General features: G+C 53.0%; 3 protein-coding genes across 3 annotated transcripts in view; 2 read left to right on the forward strand and 1 right to left on the reverse strand.

Moving 5' to 3' along the window:
- Positions 1 to 290: 290 nt before the first annotated feature.
- NOL12 (nucleolar protein 12) lies at positions 291 to 6,213 on the forward strand. Its single transcript, XM_033188914.1, has 6 exons — positions 291 to 444; positions 2,158 to 2,263; positions 2,561 to 2,609; positions 3,086 to 3,228; positions 5,143 to 5,240; positions 5,626 to 6,213. The coding sequence occupies exons 1-6, from the start codon at positions 362 to 364 to the stop codon at positions 5,786 to 5,788; spliced, it is 642 nt and encodes a 213-aa protein (XP_033044805.1). The 5' UTR covers positions 291 to 361; the 3' UTR covers positions 5,789 to 6,213.
- A 5,742-nt stretch (positions 6,214 to 11,955) lies between these two features.
- The window catches only part of TRIOBP (TRIO and F-actin binding protein), an 82,002-nt gene continuing 75,368 nt past the window's right edge, over positions 11,956 to 18,589 (forward strand). Inside the window, 3 exon segments of the mRNA XM_033188935.1 lie at positions 11,956 to 12,057; positions 12,556 to 12,663; positions 15,094 to 15,267. Coding sequence (XP_033044826.1) covers positions 15,154 to 15,267 — 114 coding nt within the window. The 5' untranslated portion in view covers positions 11,956 to 12,057; positions 12,556 to 12,663; positions 15,094 to 15,153.
- On the reverse strand, positions 17,771 to 18,281 carry LOC117070184 (guanine nucleotide-binding protein G(I)/G(S)/G(O) subunit gamma-10-like). Its single transcript, XM_033188920.1, has one exon. The coding sequence runs from the start codon at positions 18,189 to 18,191 to the stop codon at positions 17,985 to 17,987; it is 207 nt and encodes a 68-aa protein (XP_033044811.1). The 5' UTR covers positions 18,192 to 18,281; the 3' UTR covers positions 17,771 to 17,984.

Genomic DNA, 18,589 nt, shown 5'->3' on the forward strand with positions numbered 1-18,589 from the left:
TGGCTTGGGCTCAGAGGCCTGACAGTACAGAAATTGTTGGCCATTCACAAGTAACTCCATATTGAGCGTGTGCCAGGCACAGTCCTAGGCAATCGGGTCCAGGGACCTCGCTCTCACTGAAGCGACACTGGGGAGGGGCTGAAGCTGGGAGTCATGGAGAGGTCAGGGACTAGCGCTTCGTGCCTGAGAAGAGGGAAGAAAACGAGCTGGGAGGTCCCTTTAAAAGGCGGGGCCTGGCGGACGGAACTGCGGAGCGACGCTGATGTGTGCGCCCGGAAGGAAGAGTATGCTACACCCGAGAGGATGAGTACGCTACACCCGGAAGTGTCTCCAGGGAGAGGAAGTCGGCAGCCTCACCGCTATGGGCCGCAATAAGAAGAAGAGGAGAGATGGTGACGACCGGCGGCCCAGGCTCGTTCTCAGCTTCGACGAGGAGAAGAGGCGGTGAGTGGCAAAGCCGGACCCGACTCCCCTCGACCTGTTTTTCACGGCCAAGGCCAGGTCTGGGGCCGAGCACGCTCCCGCGGAGGGCTCTTCCGGCCCCGCCCCCTGGCGTGGCTAGAGAACTCCTCTCGGCCTCCCAGCTCCGGTTCCCGCTTCTCCCTCTTGGCCTCCCCACCTCGCCTAGTGTCTCTGCGCCGCCAGACAGCCGGAAGCTCGGGTCTCAGAGGAGTGGCTTCGACCACCCTAGCCCAGCCCAGTCCATCGGCCCGGCACACAGTAGGCGCCCAGCCGTGGCTGATGAATGATGAGTCAATGAAATGAGAGTGGCCTAAGTTCATTCATTCGCTCTCCAGGCATTTACTGGGCTCCTTTGGTGTGCCAGGTCCCGTATCAGGAAGGTGAACCCTTGAGCCTCAGCGTCCGGCCAGACAAATAAATGGCACATGGTAGCGGGTCAGCGAAAAGCCCAGTGCTGGACTGTGGGACAAAATGGGAAGAGAGCAGCTGGTACTGCGGAGATGAGAAGGGGCTGAGATCAGACCGAGGGAGAGGGAGTGGGAAATGCTGGGCATCGTCAGGAAACTCCTAGCGTGCATCAACAGGCCCTACAGGCGAGTTCAGGGTCAGGTGTCTTGGAGACATGGGTGTTGGTCCAGTGCAGGATTTCTTTTTTTTTTTTTTTTTTTTTTTTTTGTTTGAGACGGAGTCTTGCTCTGTCGACCAGGCTGGAGTGCAGTGGCCGGATCTCAGCTCACTGCAAGCTCCGCCTCCCGGGTTCACGCCATTCTCCTGCCTCAGCCTCCCGAGTAGCTGGGACTACAGGCGCCTGCCACCTCGCCCGGCTAGTTTTTTTGTATTTTTCAGTAGAGGCGGGGTTTCACCGTGTTAGCCAGGATGGTCTCGATCTCCTGACCTCGTGATCCGCCCGTCTCGGCCTCCCAAAGTGCTGGGATTACAGGCTTGAGCCACCGCGCCCGGCCCCAGTGCAGGATTTCTAAAGGTCTGGATGAGGGTGGCCTGAAAGCCCTGTTGAGAGAGTAATGAGGTTTGCCGGTGTGGAAGGGGTTACCCCATGTACTGTGTGTGCTCCCGCACCTGGCCCTGTTTCCTGAACCTGAGATCCCTGGAGAGTATTAAGTGGAAAGAGGCAATATCTCCCTTATTTTCCTAAATGTATCCGTTCTCTAAACTTGGGCAAGTAACCTAGACTCTGTGCCTCAGCGTCTCCATCTGTAAAATGGAGATTGCTACCCACTGCACAGGTTGTTGTGAGGGTTTTTTGTTTGTTTGTTTTTGAGACGAAGTCTAGCTGTGTCATCTAGGCTGGAGTGTAGTGGTGCGATCTCGACTCACTGCAACCGCTGCCTCTCAAATTCAAGCAATTCTTCCCACTCAGCCTCCCGAGTAGCTGGGACTACAGGCATGTGCCACCACACCCAGCTAATTTTTGTGTTTTTAGTAGACATGGGGTTTCACCATGTTTTCCAGGATGGTCTTGAACTCCTGGCCTCAAGTGATCTGCCCACCTCGACCTTCCAAAGTGCTGGGATTACAGGCGTGAGCCACCATGCCTGGCCATTGTTGTGAAGGTTAAATGAACTAATACTTGTACATTTTTGGAATGGTGCCTAGCACATAGCGAGCACGGCATTAGCTGTCTTTCTCCTAGAGTAAGCCCTTCTCTCCTTGTCTCTGCCGGCTTCCTTCCTGTAGGGAGTACCTGACAGGCTTCCACAAGCGGAAGGTCGAGCGGAAGAAGGCAGCCATTGAGGAGATTAAGCAACGGCTGAAAGAGGAGCAGAGGAAGCTTCGGGAGGAGGTGTGCAGGGGGAAGGTGGGAGGGGGTCTTTGATCCTTAGGGCACTTGTAGCCTTGGATTTCCCTAATAGAGGCAGCTGCAGGCATGGGGCGGCGTGTGTGTGTGAGCAGGACTGGGGAGCAGCTTCTACAGGTGGAGACTCCCTGGGCCTGGGTCTGGGAGCAGTGGAAGATGGAGTCTCCTCCTGATCTTGCAGTATGGATCATGGTCTCTCTCACCTTGGGGGTGATTAATACCCTGGCCTGAGGTTGGACTAAGAGGCCATACTCACTGTGTTCCCTGCCCATGTGGTTTCAGCGCCACAAGGAATACTTGAAGATGCTGGCAGAGAGAGAAGAGGCGCTGGGTAAGTGGCATGCTTGGCTTGACATGGAGAACAGCTGACGGGCCTGGTGGGTGGAAGGGATAGAAGCTAACCTCCTTGGCCCTGGGGATCTCGGGGGGTACCCTGGGGCCAGGGTTTGTCCTAAGCACCTCTAAGTGCAAATGGAACAGAGACCAGGAGAAGGAGGCCCAAACCCCACGGTGAACCAAGCCTGAGCAGAGAACCCAGTTTTTGAGGATGGAAAGGACTAGGGGCGGAGGGGAGGGACAGCTGTAGCTGTCATAGAGGGGTTGTCTGACATGGGAACCAGCTAGAGCATGAAGGAAACAGGATCATTCACAACATGCGTCCGCAGACCAGGCTCTACAGCCAGTGACCTTGTGGATGCGCTCCACATCCACAGAGTAGAGGGGGCATTGCACTCCCGGGAGGGAGGGAGGCTGGAGCCTGGTCTCTCGTTCCCCTGGCTGACCCCAGGTCTGTGTCCACCCCCACAGAGGAGGCAGATGAGCTGGACCGGTTGGTGACAGCAAAGACAGAGTCAGTGCAGTATGACCACCCCAACCACACAGTCACCGTGACCACCATCAGTGACCTGGACCTCTCGGGGGCCCGGCTGCTCGGGCTGACCCCACCTGAGGTAGGTCCCAGTCTCAGCCCTGGGAAGAAGCGGTGTGGGGGGCAGACTGGCTTCTCAGGGTTGCTCAGTGCTGGCCCAGGTTGTGGGTACTCCACTGCAGGGGCTCCTTCCCTTTGGACCCTTCATTCCCTGCTTCCGGGGCGCTGCAGAGGCCAGCCCCACTGCTGAGCAGCTCAGGAGCTTGGGCAGGCTCCTTCACCTTGCCTGCTTCCCTTTCTCCATCAGTGAACTGGGGTTGCTGATGGTGGCAGCTGCCTTGTGGGATCGGTGTGAGGATAAAAGTTGTTAATCCGTGTGAGTCACTTGGCGCAGCGCCCAGCCCTGCTGTAAGGGCTTCACAAAAGGTAGCTGTTTGTTGTGATCGTTCCCTTTGTGCGATTTGCAGCCCTGGCGCGTCTGTGCACTAAGTGGGTTTTCAACCTGTGGGTGGTGAATCATGAGTAGGTTGCAACCAGCATAAAAAAAAAAATGTAATTGAAAATATCTGAAAGTATCATGTTAAATATTGTTTCCTGAGACAGCTGTTTCCATTGGAGTTGTATCTGGGTTTGCCTAAGAATTTATGGGCATAGATGCACACAGTTATGATATAAAACGTATTTCCTTGCATGGGTTATTGTGTCCTTAAGTCCTGGAGCCACTCCCCTATCACATCCATACTGATCTCGGGGCTGGGCATGGTGGCTCACGCCTGTAATCCCAGCATTTTGGGAGGCCAAGCCAGGTGTATCACCTGAGGTCAGGAGTTTGAGACCAGCCTGGCCAACATGGTGAAATCCAGTCTCTACTAAAAGTATAAAAATTAACCACGGGGCCAGGTGCAGTGGCTCATGCCTGTAATCTCAGCACTTTGAGAGGCCAATGCGGGCGGATCACCTGAGGTCAGGAGTTCAAGAGCAGCCTGACCAACATGGAGAAACCCCGTCTCTACTAAAAATACAAAATTAGTTGGATGTGGTGGCACATGCCTGTAATCCCGGCTACTTGGGAGGCTGAGGCAGGAGAATAGCTTGAACCCGGGAGGCGGAGGTTGTGGTGAGCCGAGATTGTGCCATTACACTCCAGCCTGGGCAAAAAGAGCGAAACTCCGTCTCAAAAAAAAAATTGCCAGGCGTGGTGTCGTGCGCCTGTAATCTCAGCTACTTGGGAGGCTGAGGCAGGAGAATCGCTTGAACTTAGGAGGTGGAGGTTACAGTGAGCCAAGATCGCACCACTGCACTCCAGCCTGGGTGACAGAGTGAGATTCCATCTCAAAAAACAAAACAAAACCATACTGATCTCACACCAGTCTTTCATTTTATGCTCATTCTTCTGCAAGGTCTGATACAAAGACAAGTCTTGTCCCCATTTTGCTAGAATTTTCATTCCTGAATGTTTAAGTATATACTGGAAGCTTCTAGGGGCAGGAGAGGGTTTGGAAACAGGCCTTCCCCTGTGTAATCCTTGCTTTAGGGCAGATAGACTGTTCTTCCATCCGAGGCGGCCTTTTTTTTTTTTTTGAGACAGAGTCTCGCTCTGCCGCCCAGGCTGGAGTGCAGTGGCGCGATCTCGGCTCACTGCAAGCTCCGCCTCCCGGGTTCACGCCATTCTCCTGCCTCAGCCTCCCGAGTACCTGGGACTGCAGGCGCCCGCCACCACACCCGGCTAATTTTTTTTTATTTTTAGTAGAGACGGGGTTTCACTGTGTTAGCCAGGGTGGTCTCGATCTCCTGACCTCGTGATCCGCCCGCCTCGGCCTCTCAAAGGGCTGAGATTACAGGCGTGAGCCACCGCACCCGGCCCCGAGGCCTTCTTTAGTCCCCTTCCAGGCCTGTGATGCAGCAGGGCGCGCCACCACTTAACCAGAGCCATGGTGGCTCGGGGTGCCCAGCCCAGGCCCCCCGAGCTACTGCTCCCTCTCTTGTGCTTCTTTAGGGAGGGTCTGGAGATGGGTCTGAGGAGGAGGCATCATCCATGGAGAAGCCAACCAAACCCTTGCCCAGGAAGTCCAGAGACCCCCTGCTCTCTCAGCGGTGAGTCTTGGCCTGCTGCCTTCCCAGTCCCACCCCTCCTGGCTGGCAGTAGTGACCTGGCTCTTAGGGGTGGTGTGGAGCAGGTGTAGGGCCTGGAGCAGCCCTTTGCTTTGCCTGTCCGGTGATCCTCAGCCTCTCCTCATTGCCCCATCCTGTCCCACCCACCCCTGAGAGTGTCTGACCTCCGATGCCTTTCCTGCCTGGGTGAAGGGCCTGTCTCTCTGAGCTGCGTTGCTGGCAAGCACTCTGGAGGTAGAGCAGGCCAACTCTGGCATGAACTTGGTGGTCCTGGCATTTGCAACCTGTCCTGACATCCCCTCCATGAACCAGGTGGTGAGTCACTCCACAACGCAGTCTTAAACTGAGGCTTTCTGCCCTCCCCCAGGATCTCCTCTCTCACAGCCTCACTGCATGCACACAGCCGCAAAAAGGTCAAGAGGAAACATCCCCGATGGACCCAGGACTCCAAGAAGCCCCCAAGGGCCACTCGTACCAGCAAGGCCCAGCGCCGCCGTCTGACAGGCAAAGCGCGGCACAGCGGGGAGTGAGACCAAGAACCAAGTGGTGCCCTGGCCTAGGCTGCGAGGACCTGTCCTTTCTCAGCTTGACTGTCCTGTAGCCCAGCCTGTACCTAGGTAATGACTGCACAGCTCAAGGTTGGGAAGCCAGGACCTGTCTGGCCTGGGGCCAGCTGCCTTTGCCTGGAGTTTGAATTCCAGAAGGAGCAGGCAGCTGGGAGCAGGCCTTCCCCAGGAAGAGCCTTCAGAGCCACGCGGGGGCATCTTCCCAAATGTGCACCCCACCTGGCACTCATCAGATTTCTGGAACTCATCAGAGATCTGTGTGCTTGTGATTTGTTTGTCGGTGATACCACGCACAGGGCAGGGTTCTGGGGTGGTGGAAATGGTCAGGGCCCATGGGTCTGTCTCCAGCAGTTTGCCCTGTGGCTACAATAAAGTACAGTTCTCCTGTGTTTTAATTAATTAATTAATTAATTTATTTATTTATTGAAACGGAGTCTCACTCTGTTGCCCGGACTGGAGTGCAGTGGCGCGATCTCAGCTCACTGCAAGCTCCGCCTCCTGGGTTCCCACCATTCTCCTGCCTCAGCCGCCCAAGTAGCTGGGACTACAGGCGCCCGCCACCTCGCCCGGCTGGTTTTTTGTATAGCTCTCCCTGTGTTAAGATCCTAACCAGGGTTAAGGATCCGTGTGTCCATTGCTAGAATCCAGAGCCCACCTGCTGCTCTGAAAAGCGGGCTCCTGAGGCCAGTGGGGGAGCAGTGCCCCCCATGCCCTTCACCGAGGAGCCTCTGTGCCTGTGCCTTGTCCTGGGCCCCAGGAGTCTCCGCAGCTGACACTGAAGTGGTGGAAGCAGTTGAGTCCCAGGTCATTCCCCATCACCACACTGGGGCAGCGTCCCCAGACTTCCAGTATCTCCCAGGCAGGGCCCGACGTGGAAGGATTAATTAATTCTTTTTAAAGCAATTGCAGGCCGGGCGTGGTGGCTCAAGCCTGTAATCCCAGCACTTTGGGAGGCCGAGACGGGCGGATCACGAGGTCAGGAGTTCGAGATCATCCTGGCTAACACGGTGAAACCCTGTCTCTACTAAAAAAAAAAAAAAAAAAGCAATTGCAGCCCAGCTCAGTGGCTCACGCCTGTATCTCAGCACTTTGCAAGGCCGAGGCGGGCAAATCACTTAAGGTCAGGAGATCGAGACCAGCCTGGCCAACATGGTGAAACCCTGTCTCTACTAAAAATACAAAAATTAGCCGGGTGTGGTGGCATATGTGTGTAATCTCAGCTACTCGGGAGGCTGAGGTTGGAGAATCGCTTGAACCCTGGAGGTGGGGGCTGCAGTGAGCTGAGATCACGCCACTGCACTCCAGCCTGGGCGACTGAGTGTGACCCTGTCTCAAAAAAAATTAAAAAATAAAGCAGTTACATCTTGACTCGCACAAAAGTAGCCCCTCTAGAGAAGACCCTGTGGGTGCCAGCTAGAACTCAGCAAGGGGCCATGTCTTCACACTCCTTCCAGATGGGTGAGTTGATGGAAACCTTGTCCCTTCTTTGTCCCGGCTTGTCAGTCCTGGGCAGGAGTGAAAGAATTTCAGGTTGTGCCTTGGTTAGAGGAGCTATGTTGGGTCCTAAACACTAGGACCACAAAGGGGAGTGAGCTGTGTTCCCAGGCTCACTGACGACCATGGACTATGGAGTCAGGATGACAGGACAGTGTGGTGAGGGGCACCTGCAACAGGACTGCGGGCTTTACCCACTGTGATGCGGGAGCTCCTGGAGCGGGGGGAGTAGTGAGGCAGGGTCTGCAGGGCCGTCCTCTCTCCACAGCCAGCAGCCAGGCCTTGCAGTGGGGCAGGCTAAGTGACTGTGGCTCAGTTATGCTGTACCTGGGAGTGGGCAGGGCCTCTCCCATGTCACCATCAAAACCCACTCATGAAGGCTGGTGGGAGTCTGAGGGCTGCACCGGGTATGGCAAATGCACCTCAGGGATTGTGCTGAGCACCTTGGCCTGGCCTTTTGGCTCCGCCTACCTGCTCTCCCTGCCACCTTTTCATTGTCCTCCCTGGGTGGCATGTGCTACTTGGCTGCCTCATGCCTGGGCAGATTGGTGCCTATTATGGGCCCTCCAGGTGGCTCTGGTGCTCAGCCTGCTGTGAGCAGGAACAGCTGAGTCCTAGGGGTTCTTGCACACAGCAGGGCTCAGGTTTGAATCCAGGCTCTGCTGCTTGGTCGCTGCATGAGCTGCTTGCTGTGCTGACCTCTCTGGTCTGTTTCCTCAGTATGTAAGATGACATAAGGTACTCTTAGGGCTGCCCTGAGACTAAAATAAGACCACGTGTATGAACCACTTCCCAAAGCGCCTGTTGCTCTCCAGCTGTATCTACTGCATGTCGCCGCTGCTGCTTCTCCTGGGACGTCTGACTCCAGTTCCTTCTCCTCTCTCCAGTGACAAGGTCATTTACAACTTACATTTACCATTTATAGTGTTTACCAGTATTAAATTCTTAGCCACTCCTTTCCGTGTGTGTCTTCAGTTCTTCCAGCAGACCAGGGAAGTTGAGTCACAGTGATTTGACCAATTCTAGGATCAGGGTGGTGGATTCAGAGCCCTCTGGAGAACCTGTCTTTTCTCCAGGAGCCTCTCACCATGCTGTGGAGGCACCTGGGCTCCTTCCTCCTGTTGCTCTCCAGAGTTGGGCCTCTGGGAGATTTACAAAGAAGAGTTAGGTTTAGCTGCATATGCTGTAAAACAAAATTGAAAAACAACTGGTTTGTGTAAGAGTTCTCAGGTTAACAAAGATGGGAGGTTCCCAGCCTGGAGCTGGGAAGTCTGGAGGTTGGGATGCTGGGCTTCTAACTATGCTGTGTGCCATTTTCAATATATGCCCTTGCCTCACAGCACAAGGTGGCTGCTTGAGCTGCAGCCAACATGTCTGCATTTCAGCCAGCAGGAAGAAAAGGGGATGAAGAAGAACATGCCCCTCTTTGCGAAAACATTTAGGGCCAGGTGCGGTGGCTCACGCCTGTAATCCCAGCACTTTGGGAGGCTGAGGCAGGTGGATCACCTGAGGTTGGGAGTTCGAGACCAGCCTGACCAACATGGAGAAAGCCCCCGTCTCTACTAAAAAAAATACAACATTAGCTGGGCGTGGTGGCGCATACCTGTAATTCCAGCTACTCGGGAGGCTGAGGCAGGAGAATTGCTTGAACCTGGGAGGTGGAGGTTGCAGTGAGCCGAGATTCGTGCCATTGCACCTTAGCCTTGGCAACAAGAGTGAAACTCCGTCTCAAAAAAAAAAAAAAAATTTGGCACTTAGCATGTCCTGTTGGCCAGGCAGGAGGCAAAGGCATGAGGCAGAGGCAAGGGACCTCCTAGCTGCAAGACAGGCTGGGAACTCTTCTATTTATTTATTTTTTGAAATGGAGTTTTGCTGATCGTCCAGGCTGGAGTGCAATGGTGCGATCTTGGCTCACTGCAACCTCTGCTTCCCAAATTCAAGCAACTCTCCTGCCTCAGCCTCCCAAGTAGCTAGGACTATAGGCACCCGCCCCTACGCCTGACTAATTTTTGTGTTTTTAGTAGAGACAGGTTTTTGCCATGTTGGCCAGGCTGGTCTCGAACTCTTGACCTCAGGTGATCCACCCGCCGTGGCCTCCCAAAGTGCTGGGATTACAGGCATGAGCCACCCCTTCCAGCCAGGAACTCTTCTATTCTGGGAAACCAAGTGCCCAGATGATAATTGGGGATTGTGTTAGAAAGGGGAGAATGGGGCAGGGCGTAGTGGTTCATGCCTGTGATCCCAGCACTTTGGGAGCCTGAGGCGGGCGGATCACAAGGTCAAGAGATCGAGGCCATCCTGGCCAACATGGTGAAACCCTGTCTCTACTAAAAACACAAAAATTAGCTGGGCATGGTGGCACACTCCTGTAATCTCAGCTATTCGGGAGGCTGAGGCAAGGGAATCGCTTGAACCCCGGAGGTGGAGGTTGCAGTGAGCCGAGATCACGCCACTGCACTCCAGCCTGGTGACAGAGCGGGACTCTGTGTTTAAAAAAGAAAAAAAGAAAAAAAAAAGAACATATATATATATAATTACCCGGGTGTGGTGGCAGGTGCCTGTAATCCCAGCTACTTGGGAGGCTGAGACAAGAGAATCGCTTGAACCCGAGGGGCGGAGGTTGCAGCGGGCCAAGATCACGCCACTGCACTCCAGCCTGGGTGACAAGAGCAAGACTCCATCTCAAAAATAAAAGGAGAGAATGGGTGTTGGGGTACAATCAGCAGATTATTTCACAGAAGCCAAATATATAAAGGGCTGTCATGAGGGTCATCTGTGTGGGGCTAAAGTCACAGCAGACATTTATCCATCCTTGGTTTTCACACAGGTCAGGCCGTGTGCTGGTAAACGATGAGCTGTGGCCATAGTTACCCGAAGCTGGGCTCAGATTGCTGAAAGGAAACTTCTTTTGGTAGGATCTGTTTCAGGGTGGCCGGAGCCCTCCCCAGGGGGGTGAGGTGAGGTGAGGAACTGTGGGGGCAGGTGTTCCGGGGTCATATAAGCCTCAGCTTCCATCCTTTCCAAGGTTGCAGTGGCATTGACGACCTTGACACCTCTAGGTTTGAGCCATTGACCTTCCTTTGGCTTGCAGGTGGCTCTGGTGAGGGGCTTTGGTTCCTCCTGAGCTTGGAGAGCTCACTGCCTACTCCCTTGTGAGGAATGCTAGAAATGTCTGCCTTGTTCTGAGCTAGCATCGGCCTCTGCCAGACACCTTCAGAGGTTTGCAGGCTGTTCTCAGCCTTTCTCGCTTCCTCACCTTTGAGCCACCTCCTAGGAGAAGTCTTCTCTGCTTCCTCCTTTCTCCACCTGGCCTCCCATGATAGGTGTTTCCTTCTTTTAAACACTGAACACAGTGGACCCTGGTTTGTCCCTCGAACCAGATCACGAGCTTTCTGAGTGAGAAGTTGTATCTTAGTCATTTCTGTTTCAGCTCTGGGCACAAGCCTGTGTCAATGTAGGTTCTCAGCCAATCCTGTCTGAATCCAATCCCCAGGTGATCCCCAACAACTCTCAAAATAATCTAAGATTTCCGTGACCTTAGTGCCAGGCTCACCTGCCTAAAAGTGTCTGAATCTAGTCTACCTTCCCCATCTCATCACTGCATCCATCTCTCCTGGACTCCTGCTGCAACCTTCCTCCCTGTCCAGTGAATTTCACCCTCTTTCTCCCCTCCCAGTCACCGCAGTTGCCAAGTATCAACCAAAAGGAAAAAAGATGGGAAACAACTTTTTTTTTTTTCTTTTTTTTTTTTGAGACGGAGTCTCGCTCTGTCACCCAGGCTAGAGTGCAGTGGCCGGATCTCAGCTCACTGCAAGCTCCACCTCCCGGGTTCACGCCATTCTCCTGCCTCAGCCTCCCGAGTAGCTGGGACTACAGGCGCCCACCACCTCGCCCGGCTAATTTTTTTAATTTTTTAGTAGAGACGGGGTTTCACCGTGTTAGCCAGGATGGTCTCGATCTCCTGACCTTGTGATCCGCCCGTCTCGGCCTCCCAAAGTGCTGGGATTACAGGCTTGAGCCACCGCGCCCGGCCTTTTTTTTTTTTTTTTTTTTTAAGGCGGAGTCTCACTCTGTTGCCCAGGCTGGAATGCAGTGGTGTGATCTCGGCTCACTGCAACCTCAGCCTCCCGAGTTCAAGCGATGCTCCTGCCTCAGCCTTCTGAGTAGCTGAGACTACAGGCGCACACCAGCACGCCCGGCTTTTTTTTTTTTTTTTTAAACAGAGTTTTGCTCTGCCGCCCAGGCTGGAGTGCAATAGCTATCTCGGCTCACTGCATCCTCCGCCCCCGCGGTAAGAAAACTGTCATGACAGAGAGGTTAAGACTCTAGTCCAAGGTCTGTGCTAAAGCCAGCCCAGCGGACTGTAGCCAGAATGAACCAACGGGAAAGAGGTCAGAAGGAGCCAGATCCGCCAGTGCCAGCCCTCTCTAGGGCTCCCTGGGGACCCCCAGTGGGCGAGGGCTGCAGGCGGCCCAGGCTAAACGTGCAGCAAGTCCCGCTCTCAGAGGTATCCATGCCCCGCCTGCCTCCGCCCCGCCCCTTGTTCTGGCTTGTCCAGTCCCACAGAGTCCCACAGTCTTCATGTAAATGAGGCACCCAGAGAGAGCCTATGCGAGCGTGTCAGGGGCGTGGCCTGCCTTCCACTTCCCGAGCATCGCTCTGATTCATTGTTAAAATAAAGAGGCCATGACCCTGGCACTCCCACTCAGGCAGCCCCTGTGCGTGGAAATCCAGCCAAGGTTAGCACTGGGCCGCAGAAAAGAGGAGCTGGTAGGGGGAGGCCTACGGGAGGGGTAGGGGTGGAGGGATCCGGGGAGGAACTGGTTGAATGCCTGGATGTAGAGGGTCTCGGGTCCATTCTCTGGGTGGGGCATGTGTAACTGCTTAAGGTTTTGATTATTATATCCACATCTCAAGTGCATTTTAGAGAAGGATTCTGCCTATTGGTTGTGGGTAGGGGAGGAAACAGGAGCAGAGAGGGGCACGTGGAGTAGAGCCCGCTACCCACCCCCAGGAAAATGAGCGGCGTTCTCCTGCTAGGCGACGCTCCTTTATGTGGCCAGACCAGGAGAGAAACGCCCAGGACGGGCGGGGCCGATGCGCCCCTCTTCCACCACCAGGAGCCGGGAGGACGACCGCCCGGGGAGGATCAGAGACCCTGGGGCCACGGAAGGGCCAGTGGGTGGCCCTCTCCCCACCGTGCCCTGCTGTCGCCCCCACCCCATTCCCTTCTCCAGGTCTGATGATGGAGGAGCCTTGGCCCTGGCTGTCCCAGGGGAGGAAGTGAAATTCCTCAGCTCTCCACCAAGACTGGCAACAAAAGCCTGATCCCTGGAACACACCAGGTGAGGATGAATGTGGGCAGGTGACCTGGGGGCACCAAAAGCTGCTTGTGTTTTGGGATGTTGGGTTCCTCTCACCCCCACCCTCCCCTTGGGACTCTGTATGGGTGGGGAGGGCATCTTTAAGTGACTCTCCTGACCCAGCTTCACTCTAGGGCATGAATGTTGGTGGCCCCTAGGGGCACCCAGAAAGGAGAACCCTTGTACAAGTTAAGACACCAAGGTTTCAAAAGGTTGTGATGCTTCACACCTGGAATCCCAGCACTTTGAGGGGCTGAAGGAGGAGGATTACTTGAGGTCAGGAGTTCAGGAGTTCAAAACCAGCCTGGGTAACACAGCAAGAGCCTTTTTTTTTTTTTTTTTTTGAGACACATTGTTGCCCAGGCTGGAGTGCAGCAGGGCGATCTTAGCTCCACTGAAACCTCTACCTCCCAGGTTCAAGCAATTCTCTTGCCCCAGCCTCTCGAGTAGCTGGGATTACAGGTGTGCGCCACCACGCCCAGCTAATTTTTGTAGTTTTAGTAGAGACAGGGTTTCACCATGTTGGCCAGGCTGGTCTTGAATTCCTGGCCTCAAGTGATCTGCCTTCCTCAGCCTCCCAAAGTGCTGGAATTATAGGCGTGAGCCACTGCACTGGGCCAAGAGCCCATTTTTACAAAAGAAAAAATTTAAAAATTAGCTGGGCATGGTGGCATGCACCTGTATTCCCAGTTACTGGGGAGACTGAAGCTAGAGAATCATTTGAGCCCGGGAGTTTGAGGTTGCAGTGAGCTGTGATCGAGCCACTGCACTCCAGCCTGGGTGACAGAGCAAGACCCTGCCCCCACCTCCTCAAAAAAGAAACTAGGGGCCAGGTGCAGTGGCTCACACCTGTAATCCCAGCATTTTCGGAGGCTGAAGGAGGTGGATCACCTGAGGTCAGGAGTTCGCCTGGCCAACATGGCAAAACCCCGTCGCTACTAAAAATACAAAAATTAGCCAGGCATGATGGCACATGCCTGTGATCCCAGAAACTACTTGGGAGGCTGAGGAAGAATTGCTTGAACCCAGGAGGTGGAGGTTGCAGTGAGCCGAGTGAGCCAAGTGAGCTAAGATCACACCACGGCACTCCAGCCTGGGCAACAGAGAGAGACTTTGTCTCAAAACAAAACAAAACAAAACAAAAAAACACATTAGGGTTTCTTTTTGGCTAAGCTCTGCCACAAACTTGCTGTGTGACTTCAGGCTGTTCATGTTTGCCAAAGACGTCATCCTCAACTCTGAAAATATCTGGCCAGCCTTTTGCCTCCCTCGCCGCGCTTCCCAAGGGAACTGTGCGAGTCGGCAGCATGATCCAGTGCTCCTCACTTCCACCTCCAAGACAGCAGGGACACACACAGGCCTCCGTTTGAATCAGCCACTGTGACCTTGAGCGAGCAAAGGGACCTCTCTGAGCCTTAGTTGCCTGATCTAAAATTGGCATTAATTGGATCTACAATGCAGAGTAGCTATAATACAAGGACACTCAAACTTTGGGGTGCACTAGAATCATCTGGGAAATCACTTTTTTTTTTTTTTTTTAACGACAGAGTCTCGCTTTTGTCACCCAGGCTGGAGTGCAGTGGTGCGATCTTGGCTCACTGCAACCTTCACCTCCTGGGTTCAAGCGATTCTCCTGCTTCAGCCTTCTGAGTAATTGGGACTACAGGCACGCACCACCATGCCCAGCTAATTTTTGTATTTTTTGTAGAGACGGGGTTTCGCCAGTTGCCCAGGCTGGGCTTGAACTCTTGGGCTCAAATGATCCGTCCGCACTGGGCCCAGCTGGAATCTGCATTTTTTTGTTTTTTGTTTTGAGATGGAGTCTCACTCAGTTGCCCAGGCTGGAGTGCAATGGCGCGATCTTGGCTCACTGCAACCTCCGCCTTCTGGGTTCAAGCCATCTTCCTGCCTCAGGCTCCCAAGTAGCTGGGATTGCAGGCACGCCCCATCACACCCGGCTGAGTTTTGTATTTTTAGTAGAGACGGGGTTTCCCTATATTGGCCAGGCTGGTCTCGAACTCCTGACCTCAAGTGATCGGCCCACCTCGGCCTCCCAAAGTGCTGGGATTACAAGCATCAGCCACTGTGCCCGGCCTGGTATCTGCATTTTTATGAACAGCCCAGGAGGGTGTAATGCAGAGTCCTTGGCATGCACTTTTAGCAACACTGCAGTAAGGACTAGAAATCGCACATCAAATGCTGGCAGAGTGCTTGGGTGCTTAGTAGGTGCTTAGCGAGTGTTTGTTGAGTGAATAAATGAACAGGAATGGATGGAGAATAGGAACATCCAATGGAATGGATGAGTAACCTTATTTCCTTGGTCCTTGTCTGGAAACTGGGGCAACTGGGGCTGAGGTTCAGGTGAGTGGCTAGCCAGTCATCTGGTCTTTGCCTCTCCCTTGTTTTTGCCAGGCCTCACCTAGAGGTTCAGCCATTGGATTATAGGAACTGCCCTGGCCTGACTCACCCAATATGGAGGAGGTGCCTGGGGGTGCCCCCTGTGAACACTTCGAGGCCAACATGCTTACCCAGAACCACCATCAAAACTGCTTCCACCCTGAGGAGGCCCATGGAGCAAGATACCAGGTGAGCCAGTTTTCCACGTGGTTGAGGTGGTTTGGGATGGGGGCATGGGTGAAGGACTGGGCCTGTGGTGTCCGCTTACTCACAGTTGAACCCAGATGCTGACCTTCCTCCTGGCCAGAGTCTCGGTTTTCCCACATTGCAATGAAGTGGTTGAACCATGTGAATGTTTCACAATCTTCAGTCACTTTCCTCCTGCTTATATGATAGGATTGTTACCATAGCCTCATCTAATCTATTACTTACTTTGTTAGTCTTTAAATCATCTTTTTCCTCTCCTATTGTAACAAAACTTCACATCATCAACACAAGTAGAAAACTGTAATTATTTCCTGTGTATATAAAGTTAAGGAGAAAGGTAGAGCCTGGGTGCAGTGGCTCACACCTGTAATCCCAGCAGTTTGGGAGGCCAAGGCAGGTGGATCACCTGAGGTCGGGAGTTCGAAACCAGCCTGGCCAACATGGTGAAACTCCATCTCTACTAAAAATATAAAAATTAGCTGGGCGTGGTGGTGCACGCCTGTAATCCCAGCTACTCGGGAGGCTGAGGCAGGAGAATCACCTGAACCCGGGAGGCGGAGGTTGTGGTGAGCTGAGTACATGCCACTGCACTCCAGCCTGTCTCAAAAAAAACAAAACACAGAAGAAAGGTAGAAAAAGAAAAAAACAAAACAGAAATGTCATTAAACCCTAACTCGAGAGTGTTTTCTTTTTCTTTCTTTCTTTCTTTTTTCTTTCTTTCTTTTTTTTTTTTTTTTTTGTAAGACGGAGTCTCACTCTGTTGCCAGGGCTGGAGTGCAGTGCCGTGATCTCAGCTCACCACAACCTCTGCCTCCTGGGTTCAAGCGATTCTCCTGCCTCAGCCTTCCAAGTAGCTGGGATTACAGGTGCCTGTCACCATGCCCAGCTAATTTTTGTATTTTCAGTAGAGACAGGGTTTCGCCATGTTGGCCAGGCTGGTGTTAAACTCCTGACCTCAGGTGATCCACCTGCCTCAGCCTCCCAGAGTGCTGGGATTACAGGCGTGAGCCACTGCACCTGGCCTCGAGTGTTTTCTTTTCTTTTCTTTTTTTTTTTTTTTTTTTTGTAAGACGGAGTCTCACTCTGTTGCCAGGGCTGGAGTGCAGTGCCGTGATCTCAGCTCACCACAACCTCTGCCTCCTGGTTCAAGCGATTCTCCTGCCTCAGCCTTCCAAGTAGCTGGGATTACAGGTGCCTGTCACCATGCCCAGCTAATTTTTGTATTTTCAGTAGAGACAGGGTTTCGCCATGTTGGCCAGGCTGGTGTTAAACTCCTGACCTCAGGTGATCCACCTGCCTCAGCCTCCCAGAGTGCTGGGATTACAGGCGTGAGCCACTGCACCTGGCCTCGAGTGTTTTCTTTTCTTTTCTTTTCTTTTTTTTACAAAGATCAAATCTGCTTTATTTATATACACAATGGGGCAGCCTAATGCACATCATAACGTTAACTTTTCCAAACAAGTTTGCTAAGAAACTGCTCCTATATTTAGTGTTAAAAATAAAACAATCTTCCCATTTAGAAAAATCGGCCAGACGTGGTGGCTCACGCCTGTAATCCCAGCACTTTGGGAGGCTGAGGCGGGTGGATCACGAGGTCAGGAGATCAAGACCATCCTGGCTAACACAGTGAAACCCCCGTCTCTACTAAAAATACAAAAAATTAGCCGGACATGGTGGCAGGCGCCTGTAGTCCCAGCGACTCGGGAGGCTGAGGTAGGAGAATGGCGTGAACCCGGGAGGTGGAGGTGCAGTGAGCTGAGATCGCACCACTGCACTCCAGTCTGGGATACACAGCGAGACTCCATCTCAAAAAAAAAAAAAAGAAAAAATCAAGACATCAGTCAATTAGTAAAGCCTATTCTTCCTCCCAGCAATTTGTACTTTCTTGTATTCATTTAGGAATTGTGAATTCATGAGAAAAGAACACATTTTTTATGTGTTAAATATCTTCCAGGAACAACAGTTTACAAGTATTCAATTGTTTAAATAAACACAACTATTTTCCTTCTTAAAATGTAAACATCCAGTAAATAAAACATACATGATATTGCAGGTATAGAAATATTAGTAACTCACTTATGAAACAGGTGCATTTTGGTATATTTGGTGGTAAGGTTTTTGTTTGTCTTACGTATAAAAGTCCTTGCACAAAAAAAAACAGGCTATTGCTATTTATTTATTTATTTATTTATTTATTTTTGAGACGGAGTCTCGCTCTGTCGCCCAGGCTGGAGTGCAGTGGCCGGATCTCGGCTCACTGCAAGCTCCGCCTCCCGGGTTTACGCCATTCTCCTGCCTCAGCCTCCCGAGTAGCTGGGACTACAGGCGCCCGCCACCTCCCCCGGCTAGTTTTTTGTATTTTTAGTAGAGACGGGGTTTCACCGTGTTAGCCAGGATGGTCTCGATCTCCTGACCTCGTGATCTGCCCGTCTCGGCCTCCCAAAGTGCTGGGATTACAGGCTTGAGCCACCACACCCGGCCTGGCTATTGCTATTTAAAACTCTATTCCTTCACCCAGTTTCCTCACTCAAGTAGAAGCTCATGAATTTCTGTGATTTTCGCTATAGGACCAGGCCACAGGAAAGGGCTAAAATATCTCTAATTAGAGCTAGGGAAAAGTGTTTTCTTGAGACTTGAAGGCAGTCATTCATCACTTTGTGCTTGAAGGCATTCCTCAGTGAACTTCTCTCCTAGAGTCTTTAGAGTAAAGCACAGGATCTGGGCTCCTGGAGGGGGTTACTTCCGGCTGGAACCCCCACCAGCAGGGCATCCTTGCAGGCATTCTGCATACAGTACTGTTGAAGCTCTGCAGCTGCCTGAGGGATCTCGATCCTCTCCACGCCAGCCTCCAACTTGAGCTGCTCCACCAGGCACTGCAGGGCGCTCGCGCTAGCCCTGGAGGACATGGCGGCGGCACTGGGCTCCGAGGGCCAAGAGTGTTTTCTGTGGGAGGCTCTGAGCTTGAGTCCTGCTGTCTCTTTATCAAAAAGGGAAATTAGCAGGCCGGGCGCGGTGGCTCAAGCCTGTAATCCCAGCACTTTGGGAGGCCGAGGCGAGGGGATCACAAGGTCAGATCGAGACCATCCTGGCTAACACGGTGAAACCCCGTCTCTACTAAAAAGTACAAAAAAACTAGCCGGGCGAGGTGGTGGGCGCCTGTAGTCCCAGCTACTCGGGAGGCTGAGGCAGGAGAATGGCGTGAACCCGGGAGGCGGAGCTTGCAGTGAGCTGAGATCCGGCCACTGCACTCCAGCTTGGGCGACAGAGCGAGACTCCGTCTCAAAAAAAAAAAAAAAAAAAAAAA

Source organism: Trachypithecus francoisi, unplaced genomic scaffold, assembly GCF_009764315.1.
Source record: "Trachypithecus francoisi isolate TF-2019V2 unplaced genomic scaffold, Tfra_2.0 Contig01580, whole genome shotgun sequence".
Lineage (NCBI taxonomy): Eukaryota > Metazoa > Chordata > Mammalia > Primates > Cercopithecidae > Trachypithecus > Trachypithecus francoisi.

Bases quoted from the DNA above. Each gene is read 5' to 3' on its own strand.
- NOL12 (XM_033188914.1), top strand. From the start codon at position 362: ATGGGCCGCAATAAGAAGAAGAGGAGAGATGGTGACGACCGGCGGCCC. The intron at 2,610-3,085 runs GTAAGTGGCATG...CCACCCCCACAG, and splicing joins AGAGAGAGAAGAGGCGCTGG to AGGAGGCAGATGAGCTGGAC. The intron at 3,229-5,142 runs GTAGGTCCCAGT...GTGCTTCTTTAG, and splicing joins TCGGGCTGACCCCACCTGAG to GGAGGGTCTGGAGATGGGTC.
- LOC117070184 (XM_033188920.1), bottom strand. From the start codon at position 18,191: ATGTCCTCCAGGGCTAGCGCGAGCGCCCTGCAGTGCCTGGTGGAGCAG.